Source organism: Pan paniscus, chromosome 4 (genome assembly GCF_029289425.2).
Source record: "Pan paniscus chromosome 4, NHGRI_mPanPan1-v2.0_pri, whole genome shotgun sequence".
Classification (NCBI taxonomy): Eukaryota; Metazoa; Chordata; class Mammalia; order Primates; family Hominidae; genus Pan; species Pan paniscus.
Genome location: NC_073253.2, coordinates 66,837,630 through 66,849,343, shown reverse-complemented (window position 1 = coordinate 66,849,343; position 11,714 = coordinate 66,837,630). Strand labels below are relative to the sequence as shown.

At 40.6% G+C, this 11,714-nt stretch overlaps 2 protein-coding genes and 1 long non-coding RNA gene across 11 annotated transcripts in view; 1 reads left to right on the top strand and 2 right to left on the bottom strand.

Moving 5' to 3' along the window:
- The window catches only part of TMEM267 (transmembrane protein 267), a 39,932-nt gene extending 31,215 nt beyond the window's left edge, over nt 1-8,717 (bottom strand). The window contains exon 1 of one of the 8 annotated variants that reach the window (XM_063604480.1): nt 8,402-8,717. In XM_063604480.1, the coding sequence (XP_063460550.1) occupies nt 8,402-8,576 (175 nt within the window). In that variant the 5' untranslated portion in view covers nt 8,577-8,717. Of the gene's footprint in view, nt 1-374; nt 8,219-8,401 lie in introns of those variants that run through there. The other 7 variants (XM_008963357.5, XM_008963355.4, XM_055112397.1 and 4 more) reach the window with 7 other exon arrangements.
- The window catches only part of C4H5orf34 (chromosome 4 C5orf34 homolog), a 34,153-nt gene continuing 29,109 nt past the window's right edge, over nt 6,671-11,714 (bottom strand). The window contains exon 13 of one of the 2 annotated variants that reach the window (XM_003811002.4): nt 6,671-11,391. In XM_003811002.4, coding sequence (XP_003811050.2) covers nt 11,198-11,391 — 194 coding nt within the window. In that variant the 3' untranslated portion in view covers nt 6,671-11,197. The remainder of the gene's footprint in view (nt 11,392-11,714) is intronic. The other variant, XM_008963353.5, reaches the window with a different exon arrangement.
- LOC117980300 (uncharacterized) overlaps nt 8,194-11,714 on the top strand; it is a 33,019-nt gene continuing 29,498 nt past the window's right edge. The window contains exon 1 of the long non-coding RNA XR_010112198.1: nt 8,194-8,283. This is a non-coding gene — a long non-coding RNA (uncharacterized LOC117980300). The remainder of the gene's footprint in view (nt 8,284-11,714) is intronic.

Genomic DNA, 11,714 nt, shown 5'->3' with positions numbered 1-11,714 from the left:
TTAGTTCAAGGTATGAACTAAAACAATTTTTCAATATAATAGCAATAATCATAAGAAGATGGGAAAATGAACATTCACAACAGCAACTCAAAATGCCAAGAATTAAAATAGCAAGAATGAAACAACAAAACTCTATTAAAAGATGAAAAAGATCAGTTAACTAGAGCTCTAATGGCTTTGTACTATATCAACTCAGCTAACTCGGACTTAAAAACATTTCCCAGAATTCCCTTCCTTATATAGTTCTGGGTACTGTTGGCTATAGGAGACATTATATGGAACTCACAAATGAAGCAAGTCATATTTTTTACACCGTGAAGGTCAATGCAGAGCACACTGTGAAGTTTGCATGTGCTGCCGATCTGTGAGCTCACCTTGCTGGCATGGGGAAGAAGCTGGACCTGCAGCTCCTTCAACTCCCATCAGACCTTCTCTCCACTTCTCCAAATCCTGGGCCCACAAGTGCAGCTCTGACATCGAAAGTGTCATCCTCTCCTGCAGGTTACTCAAGCATCAAAACTAGGGTTGGTGAGAGGCTGATGCAGGTTCCGTTTTGTTCCCAAGGGTTTCAGTTTGTCCTTTCTCTCATCCACATCCAGTATCCCTGTCTGACTGCCAGTCTAGTAGATCTGCAGCAACTTCAGGCTGAACAAGAGACTCAGAGGCAAGTCTGCAGACCGCTCTGCCACCTCCCACAATTCCATAGGTCTTTAGCTCACAAAGTAGTTCTGCTTCTTTGACGGATCCTAACTGATACAAAAGCCAGACCTTTTTTTTTTCTTTTGTTTTTTTGCATAAGAAGACAACACTGATGGTGTTATTCTCTCCAAATTAATCTACAAATTTGATGCAATTTTAATCAAAATCATAAAGGGATTTTCTTCTAGGAACTTCACAAAATAATTTTAAATTTCATTTGAAAGAGTACATGCTAATAAACTTTTGAAAAAAAAAGTAGCATAATGTGAGTACATAAAGGTGAACACAAAATCGAGAACCAGACCCAGTACATATATGGTGGGGAGAAATGTGTACATAATTCTGAATTGGTAGAGGAATGATGTAATATTTGACCCAGATCTCGTTATCAGCTATGGTTCCAAGTGCAAGGAAGGGCAAAAACAGTTTTGTATAAGTAAAAAAAAAAAAATATTAAAATTTTTGAGGCCAGGTGTGGTAGCTCCCACCTGTAATCCCAGCACTTTGGGAGGCCAAGGCAGGAGGATTGCTTGAGGCCAGGAGTTTGAAACCAACCTGGGCAACACAGACTGTCTGTACTAGAAATAAAAAAAAATAGCCAGGCGTGGTGGTGTACACCTGTAGTCCTAGTTACTCAGGAGGCTAACGTAGAAGGATCACATGCGTCTAGGATTTTGAAGCTGCAGTAAAGAACTACGATCGCCCTACTGCACTCCAGCCTAAATGACAGGGTAAGACCCTGTCTGAAAAACAACAACAACAACAAAGGAAATCGGGAAATCACAGACTTGTCGGGTTTTGAAAACCAGGCTTTGAAACTATCCCTCAAGAGCTTCAGTTAAAATGACACCAGACACAGGCCGGGGGCGGTGGCTCACGTCTGTAATCCCAGCACTTTGGGAGGCCGAGGTGGGCGGATCATGAGGTCAGGAGTTCAAGACCAGCCTGATCAACACCGTGAAACCCCATCTCTACTAAAAACAAAATACAAAAAAATTAGCCGGGCATGATGGCGTGTGCCTGTAATCCCAGCTACTTGGGAGGCTGAGGCAGAAGAATCGCTTGAACCCAGGAGGCGGAGGTTGCAGTGAGCAGAACGCGCCACTACACTCCAGCCTGGCAACAGAGTGAGACTCCGTCTAAAAAAAAAAAAAAAAAAAAAAAAAAAGGACACCAGACAACTGGTCTGATGAAGATCTCCCTGCCACCAAGCCCAGCTTGCACTGACCAAACTCCTGTCACCAGGTATTTCCAATGGCATTGCTGCCAGTTCTGCCTTGTCTGCTGCTGCTATAAAAGATTCTTGGCAGTATTTGTTTCTTGCTCTCAATACAAAATTCGGAGCGAGGTAAAGTATGTGTCTGATTGGCTAAGTCTAGGTCATATGACCACACTCAAGCTGCAAGGCTGGAGAAGACAGAAGAGTATGTGGCCTTTTCAGTATATACAGATGGTTTCAACCTATGATGGTTCAATTTATTATTTTTTTGACTCTACAGTGGGTTTGTGGGCGTTAATGTATTTTCAACTTATGTAATTTTTGACTTACGATGGGTTTATCAGGACATGGACACCATCATAAGTAAAGGAACATCTGTATAGATGAACATGGGTTCTATCTTCCTTCACAATGGATTGGAAGAGGAACCTCCCAAATATATTACATTGAACAGGAAATGACCTGTCCATATCGGTAATCACTAGGTAGAAAAGGCTATAATTACTAAATACCACTGAAGAAAATCAATCATCAGACAAAACCTAGTTTGGATAATCAACTTTCAGTCTGTATAATGTAATTTTATATAAACAACTTCAGATTTTAAAACGTCACACCCCATGTTTTACAATATAGACTCTTTCTCTGATTAAATTAAGAAAGGGAATCAATTTGGTTGACTAGCTGCCTGGAAAACTTCCATGGTTAGATAGCTTTTGTGATCAACTGGGTTATCAAATTTGGGATATTTATATGAATTTGTCAACAGAATTCTACATAGTCCAGCTAACTAGAGGAGCTCAAAAATATTTTTAAAAATCTAATAGGAATGACTATACAATAATGTAAAGCTTTTAGCTAGAAGAGCTCAAAATTATTTTTAAAAATCTGATAGGCATGACTACACAATAAAGTTTCTGCATGGCAAAGTTAAAGACAAATAAATGGAGGAAATTTAGAACATTTATGACAGAGAAAGATTAGTAGCCCTAATGTATTAAGGGCTCTTAAAATTAATACAGAAATAAGCATCCCAATAATAATGTGGGCAATGTACATAAAAAGACAATTTGGAAAAGAAATACAAAGGGTCAAAAAATATGAAAAGATTTCAATCTTATTAGTAATCAGTTGAATTCAAATTATAACAATGAGATTTCAATGTAAGACTGACAAAAGATTACTAATACTCTGTGATAGTAGGAGTAGGGAAATAATGATCACTCTCAAAGATTATTGACAAGAATGTAAATTGGTATAAACTTTCTCGTGGTCAATTTGACTATTTATCAAAAACCACAAAAAATAAGCAAACACTTTTGATGCTACATTTCCAATTCCAGGAAAATAAGGAAATAATTAGATAAATACGAACAGCTATATATGAATATTCAGCATAGCACTGTTTACAAGAAAAATTTTAAAATAATGTATATGTCTGAAATATGGCACTAGTGAAATAAATTCCACAAATATGCAGCCATTAAAAAATACTTATTCTCATATTTACTGAAATAGAAAGATGTTCATTAAGCATTAAAATTTAAAAGATAACCTATAAAATAATAGGTAAAAAATTACATTTTTGTTAAAAAAATATATACAGGTCTATTAAAAAATCTGGAAGACTGTTTATTTGGTTTGTTTCTCAGCGGTGGGCTTACAAATGTAATCATTACTTTTTTTCCTTTTTTGAATTTTTGAAAAATTTCGATGTCTTACTACTATGACCATAAAACCAATAAAGCTACTTTGAAAAGTTAAAGTCAGGAGTAATTAAACAACTCATACTTGATTGTTAAAGTCAGTCTCTTAAAAGTGTAATTTTAAAAAGGTAATAAAAAAGGTATAACATTATAAATATATATTAATATGCACATTAAATATATAACACTAATTGGTATTAATAAAATTACATCCAATCTCATAAATCAAATTTATTGTATAACATAAAAAACAATTTGTTCATAGTTATGTAATAATAGACACAAGAAATAACTTATGCAGATTCCTTATGTGAAGCATACTTACTTTGCAGATAACAACTATTTTTTAAATGATAATGGAGTCTACAACAATGCTCATTCTTGATCATTTGCAATAATGAAAATTGTTCTCTAAAGCATTAAGATGGATTATTTTCTATAGATTCTTCCAGGATCTGGAAGTAATGATTTCCAGGTACTCTCAACCAAGAGATGTGACCAAAATACAAAAAATGCAAAACATACCTCCATTACAAAGTCATGAATCCTTTCTATAAACCTCAGGATTTACAGTGTCACAAATTATGAATCATTGTCTCCTTTAGAAAACAAACATTCAACACTTGAATGGATAAAGAAGTCAACATATTTAAATATTTAATGCATATAACTTTAAAGTTGATAAAATGTCCCTTTCAACTAAAAATAAATGCCCTTATCCACTTAGCTGGACTGAAACAGGGACACTGAAAACTTGAATTAATGGCCAACCCAGAGCAGCGGCAGCAGCAATATTCCCCTCCTTCAATAAAGTATGGCCTGTAAGTTAGCCCTAATGAGAAAGAAGGCCATTCAGGTATGAGAAGAACCTAGGCTGGGCACAGACTACACAGACGCCTAACACAGAAGCTCTGCTGCCACTCAATCTTTGTTTATATATTATCACAAATTTTCTTTTCTTTTTTTAGAGACAAAGTCTTGTTCTGTTGCCCAGGCTGGAGTGCAGTGGCATGGTGCTAGGTCACTGTAGCCTCTAACTCCTAGGCTCAAGCAATTCTCCTGACTCAGTCTCCTGAGTAGCTGGGACTACAGGCAAGTGCCACCAAGCTTGGGCATTTTTTCTTTTTTCTTTTTTTTTTTAAGAGACAGGGTCCCTCTATGTTGTCCAGGCTGGTCTCAAACTCCTGGCCTCAAGTGTTCCTCCTGTCTCAGCCTCCCAAAGCACTGGGATTACAGGAGTGAGCCACTGAGCCTGACCCAATTACAAATTTATTTTCAACCCTCATTCCAGAAGGAAGACAAAAATAAAAAGCCAATATCCACTTAACTGCAAATTTCATGATGTCCTTATAAAGCCAGTGCATTATATTTTCTTTCACTCATGAAGCAATTTTTAATAATCACAATATATATTTAAATGTTAATAACCTTACTTTTTTTTTTTTTTTTTTTTTTTTGAGACGGAGTCTTGCTCTGTCGACCAGGCTGGAGTGCAGTGGCGCGATCTCGGCTCACTGCAAGCTCTGCCTCCCGGGTTCACGCCATTCTCCTGCCTCAGCCTCCCGAGTAGCTGGGACTACAGGTGCCCGCCACCACGCTCAGCTAATTTTTTGTATTTTTACTAGAGACGGGGTTTCACCATGTTAGCCAGGATGGTCTCGATCTCCTGACTTCGTGATCCGCCCGCCTCGGCCTCCCAAAGTGCTAGGATTACAGGCGTGAGCCACTGCGCCCGGCTTACTTTTTTTTTTTTTTGACAAGGTATCTCTGTTGCCCAAGCTGAAGTGCAGTGGCACGATCATAGCTCACTGTAACCTTGAACTCTTGGGCTCCTGCTTCAGCCTCCTGAGTAGCTAGGACTACAGAAATGCACAACTATACTTAGCTAGATTTTTGTTTTTAAAGTATTTTGTAGAGATGGGGTCTCATTGTGTTGCCCGGGCTGGTCTTCAGCTCCTGGCCCCAAGTGATCCTTCCACTTTGGCCTCCCAAAGTGCTGGGACTACAGGCAGAAACTACCACACCGAACCTACTAACTCTACATTTTACATGATGAGTTCAGATTTTAAAAGGATTAGTTTGCTAATAAAGTGTCGTGAGCAAAGTGAAAAATCAAAAGATTACTTGAAGTATTTACATGATGATCCAAATTTAAAGCGACCTCAACAAGCAAAATTTACTGTTTACAAATAACTGTATCACGGTTTACGAATAGGAACACATATATTATACATAATGGGTATAATGCGAATGCATTTTATCAATGGAAAGTACAAAACAGCTTGCTGATGAAAGAGGAAGGAAAAAGCTCACAGTGAACTTGGAAGCAGATCCTTCAGCCCCAGTCAACCCTTCAGATGTCCGCAGCCACTGCCGACATCCTGACTGCAACTTCATGAGACCCTGGGCCAGAACCGCCAGCTAAGTCTTGACCCCACAGAAAGAATAAAATTATTGTCTACTGTTTTTTGTTTGTTTGTGTTTTGTGTGAGATGGTTCCTCGCTCTGTCACCCAGGCTGGAGTGCAGTGGCATGATCTCTGCTCACTGCAAGCTCCGCCTCCCGGGTTCACGCCATTCTCCTGCCTCAGCCTCCCGAATAGCTGGGACTACAGGCGCCCGCCACCACGCCCGGCTAATTTCTTGTATTTTTAGTAGAGATGGGGTTTCACCCGTGTTAGCCAGGATGGTCTCGATCTCCTGATCTCGTGATCCGCCCGCCTCGGCCTCCCAAAGTGCTGGGATTACGGGCGTGAGCCACGGCGCCTGGCCCCTACTGTCTACTGTTTTAAGCCTCTAAGTTTTGGTGTAATTTATTACACAATAGATACGTAGAAGAGAACTATTTCTATTTTTAAGGAAGGTATAATTGCAGTTCCAGAACCCCACATTTCTGGCATCTATTCTACTCCAACTTTTGGTGCAGATATATAACATCTGGCTCAGAGTCTGAGTATTAGAAAAAGAGAAATTTACTAAGTGTTCTTCCTGTATTACTTATTGTCTCTGAATAATACACCTAAGGGTACCCATTTTTCTTCTTAAACTTTTTATTTCCTTTTCCACTTCCTATTCCTCCCCCTACAAATAAAACGGACTCCCGAACCTCCTTTTACATATTCACTTTTGTTGATAAGGTTGCTTAAGAGTAGTGATCTCTTTTAAACTTGTCATGCTTAAAAATCCAGTGTGCTCAAGGTATTTAAAAAATATTCCATTTTACTAATACAAGGGATAATCACATAATAAATCCTCAGCCTATGAACTAAAGATACTGTTTGGGATAGCTTCTCTGACATAACTGACATATTATAAATTCCTCCCTATGACTCGCAGAAGCCACTTTCTGCAATGGCCAAACTTTGTCACACCCCATCCCCCTTATAGCAAATACCACTAACTTTGGGGCCTTCAGAGTATAGATAGCAGTACTTTTCTCCTTCCTGAATTCCACAAACATATAATTAGCTGGTCACTTTAATTATACGCTATCATGTATTGTTTGCTAATAATCTCTTAGACATTATTTCTGTCAAAACAAATAAGAGCTGATACATTCTCTAAGTAAGTGTCATCTGTTTTAACTTTCCCTCTTCCCCACCAACCTTACACATTATATGCAAAAACCCAAGGTCAAAACACGGTCCAAATTCCAGAAACCGCCTTTATTATGCTTTACCAGTAAGTCTTCTTCACTGAACTGTAGTTGCTGTAAACTTAATATATTTCATTTCTTTCATGGAAAAATATCAAAAGCAGATGCCAAATCTGATGCAACTAACTGACAAAGAAAGGAAACACAAATCTTGCTTACTTTCACTGAAACTTTTTATAGCCATCAGATGTCTGCACTTAAAATGTTTAGTTCCTATGCCCATTACGAATACAACAAAATTCTGTATTTCAACATGTTTCAAGCCTCAGAAGTTCCCAGACATCCTTTTCTGAGTCTGGTGTGATGCAACAATTTTTTAAATGTCATTTAAAAAAATGGGCCAGGCTGCAGGGAAAGGACCATGTCACACTCTCAGCATTCAAGCCTCAAAGGCTCCGGGGCACGAAAGGCTCTTACAACCGGTTAAGGACGGCAATGGGCTCCTTCGGCACGACTCCCGGAACCCTACCCTGGGCCAGAAAAAGGCCAGAAAAAGGCCAGGGGCGCGGAGCGCAGGCGGAGGGCTGGGGTTCTAGGGATCTAGAAAAAGCGCGAAGCCGGAGGGCGGCGCCAGGGCTCCTCGCAGACCCCAGGGCCGCGGGACGGTGCCGGCTCGTGGGTCACACGCACCCAGGAGGCTCCTGGCTCCCGCGTGGCGGCTGTTCCAGCACGCCCTCCGACCCGCAACCGGACCCTCCAGACATCAGACTCAGTGGTCCCCACCTCCGGTCTCCCACCTCAGGACGCAGTTCCGCGGCGTCCACCCGGCCCCCTCCCCTCAGTCCCACGCAGCGGCTCAGCCGTACCCACTCCGGCTTCTCTGAGTTCGATCCAGCAGCAGCTCGAGCAGCGGCCCCGCCCCTCTCCTCCGCCCCTCGGTCGGAGCCATAGAGACGTCGGCTGCCGGCCAGAGTGGCTTCAGACCGCAGCGTCGGCCGAGAGGACGCCGGGATACTGGCCAGCTCCAAGTCGAAAGGAAGCGACGCTTGAGTTCTGTTTGGTGCGGTGGGTAGATACCTCGAGTTTCTCCTCGCCCACCGTAGGCCCCGACCCCTAAAAAGGAAACTTTTGGGACGTCAGAGTGAGAGGAGAAAAGTGCCTTTTTAGTTTAGTTTTGTCAAACCTGAGGATTCGTTTTTCAGTTTAGCCGGAGCTGTGCCGCAAACGTAGCTGCCGACATCCCCACGACGCACCCAAGTGGTGGCCCGGAAGCTGGGGATAGAAAAGTGGCCTCCCCGAATGCCAGGCATACAGGCCTTACTACCAGAAGCTTGAGCTGGGAGCCTCGGCCGTCGCATCTCTAAGGTGCAGCGATACGGCCAACTTCCTTCCGCGAAGCCCTCAGGGTGGGCAACGGAGCTTTTCACCAGACTGAGGGACCGGGCGACCTGGCCGACCGGCGGCTCCTCACCGCCCCCTTGGGGATTTCTTGATAATTCTTTGCCACGATGCGGGCGGATGTTGTGGAGCTACTGTTTGTAGATCGCAGTAGCGTGACAACACTTAATCATGACTACTGAATCCTCAGAAGTCGAAAAAGCAAGTCCATACAGAATAGTTTGACCCTAATTAAATTGCGCTTACAAGATACAGTTTGTTTACTGGGACTTTGGCTAGGTCCCATCCCGTCTCTGCCTCAGAGTGGTGGTTGCTCTTAGCACCAAGGAAATACCAGCTTGACATTTGACTCTAGGAAGCACAGGCCCAAAAGAAGAGGCCCAAGGAGGGACATTCTTCTTTCCCTTTCCTACCTACAGTTTCTCAAACCAAGTGTCAGATGGAAAGCAAGGGGTGGTATCATCGTAATTATACAGTTGACCATAGAAAATAAATTTCAATCTCAAAGTAAACTCCTAGGCCACCCCCAGAATCTTAGAGTTTCTCAATCATAGAACTCATTTCTTGTCACAGTCTTGGTTCTTAGCCAATGTAAAAGACCCAACTGACAGGGAAAATTAAACACCTTTTAACTCACACACACCTTAAATGAGAATTTAAAGTATCTCTCAGCAAATGTATTTATAATTTTGAGTGCTTTTAGCCATGTTAAGGACAAATTTTCTCCTTCTGAATGCAGTAATAATTTGGCATTACCCTTTTGGCAGTGTGGTACAAAGTCTTATAATCTAGGCTTTATGGAGCTATTGAGGAACAACATAGATGGCTTCATGCAAACCCAAACAATGTAATAGTAGTTCTTTTCTCTGTAGTCGGTCTACTGCCTGTAGATGTTTATTCCTTTTTTTTTTTTTTTTTTTTTTTGAGACAGGGTCTCCCTCTGTCACCCAGGCTGGAGTGCAGTGGTGCAATCATAGCTCACTGCAGCCTTGACCTCCTGGGCTCAAGGGATTCTCCGGCCTCAGCCTCTGGAGTAGCTGGGACCACAGGCACATGCCATCGTGCAGGTAATTAAGTTTTTTGTAGAGATGGGCATCTCGCTATGTTGCCCAGGCTGGTGTTGAAGTCCTGGGCTCAAGTGTTCCCCCCTCCTTGGCTTCTCAAATTGTTGGGATTACAGGCGTGAGCCACTGTGCCCAGCTTACTGATTCATTTATAAAAACAGAGTGCTCTCAGTGTGCTACAGAATGACTATGGAGCTCAAGTTCTAGTGGAGGGTGTGAGCCACAAGGAAACAAGCTAGACAGATTGTAATAAGTACTATAAAGGAAGTAAATAGGGTGATGTAATAGACTTGGGAGATGCTAACTTTAGTCAGGTAGTAAGGAAGGCCCTTTTGAGGAAATGGTACTTGTTTGAGAATTGAAATGTGAAGGAATCCAGTGTCAGAGGAACTAAAAAAAAAAAAAGGCATTGTGCCCCTTTAACTTAGTGACATTATCATTCCTGATCTACACTCTTCTCCCCATTTTTCTCGTTTTCTCTGTTACTGCTTCCCGTTTATTTGAAGAGCCAGGTCTTTTATAGAAATCAGAAAATTAGAACATTTCTGGTTGTGTTTGGTGTAATCTTGACGTCATTATAGATATGTGGTTTTGTTCTTAATAGACAAGCTTATAATAAATAGCACTTTTGGTGAGCTCATTTCTGTTAAACACTTTGCAGCATAAATCTTTTCCTGTGTTCAAAAGAAAGTATCTGGTTCATGAGACAGTTTAGATACAGTCTTTGCCAAAGTGCCTGATTTTTAGTTTACAATGTTGCTTGTCTCCTTTTTTGTTTTTGAGATCTAGTTCTTGTCTCATAGCTCTACTGAAAAATACTTGGAGTAAAGGGACCAAATAGCAAGTGAACAAATGCACAATTCTGCATATTAAAAAAAAAAGAGGCTGGGTGCAGTGGCTCACACCTGTAATTCCAGCATTTTGGGAAACGGAGGCAGGAGGATAGCTTGAAGCCAGGAGTTCAAGACCAGCCTGGGCAAGATAGGGAGATTCCTGTCTCTACAAAAAAAATTTTTTTAAATTAGCCAGGCGTGGTGGTACATGTCTGTGGTTCCAGCTACTCGGAAGGCTGAGGTGGGAAGATCCCTTGAGCCCACAAGTTCAAGGCTGCAGTGAGCTATGATTGCACCACTGCATTGCAGCCTGGGTGACAAAGCAAGACCGTATCTCAAATAGTAAAAACAAACAAAATGAAAAAACCTGAAGATTAATAGTGAATGCTCCACAAGATAAAAACAGCAACAACTTTATAATGTTACAATTTTTTTTCTTGTTAATCTGAAATAAGAATTAAATGTGAAACGTTCAAAACTTCGAAATAGTTATTTATTATTAAGATATAAATACATATTTTAAAAATGTACAAGTTAAAAATACCTTCAAAGTTAAATGTCAGTTCTTTCACAATCATTGTGCAGGGGTAATACGTACAATATCTTGGCTTACTAGTAATTTTATACCAGTCACTTGAAACAACATCCTTAAACTTTAATAATATGTTGTAATAATTCCATTTTTCACTTTTTAGAGTTTGATAGAAGACAGTCAATATCGTGAAGGATTTCAGAGGTTTTTTTCAATGCTATTGATACTCTATTTTCATTAACTTCTCCTAGCAAGGTTTCTGAAGATCCTGGTTTATAATGATCAAAAGACTGTTCATTTTTCTTGTTAGAAATCTGGTTTAGGATACCACTATTCTCTAGTAGCACTAAGTTGCTTAGTTAAGGAGGTTTTCCCCACATTTTTCACTATATAAATATCTTTATATACAGGCTTCATATTAAAATATTTCTCAGCTGGAAGACCTCTTGGATTCATAATACAGTTGGAACTGCAGGGCTTATCAAGTCTGCTCCTTGTAGATGAAGAAACTAATTACAGTATAAGGGAGGGGGAAAGAGAATAGAGTGTGTATGTGTGTGTTTGGGTGGAGGTTTGGTGGTAAGGAGGAAATGAAAATTTCAGTAACATTTCTTTAAGTGAAGAAATGATACGGGAATTAAAGAGTAGGATGACAGGATTATAAGGAAT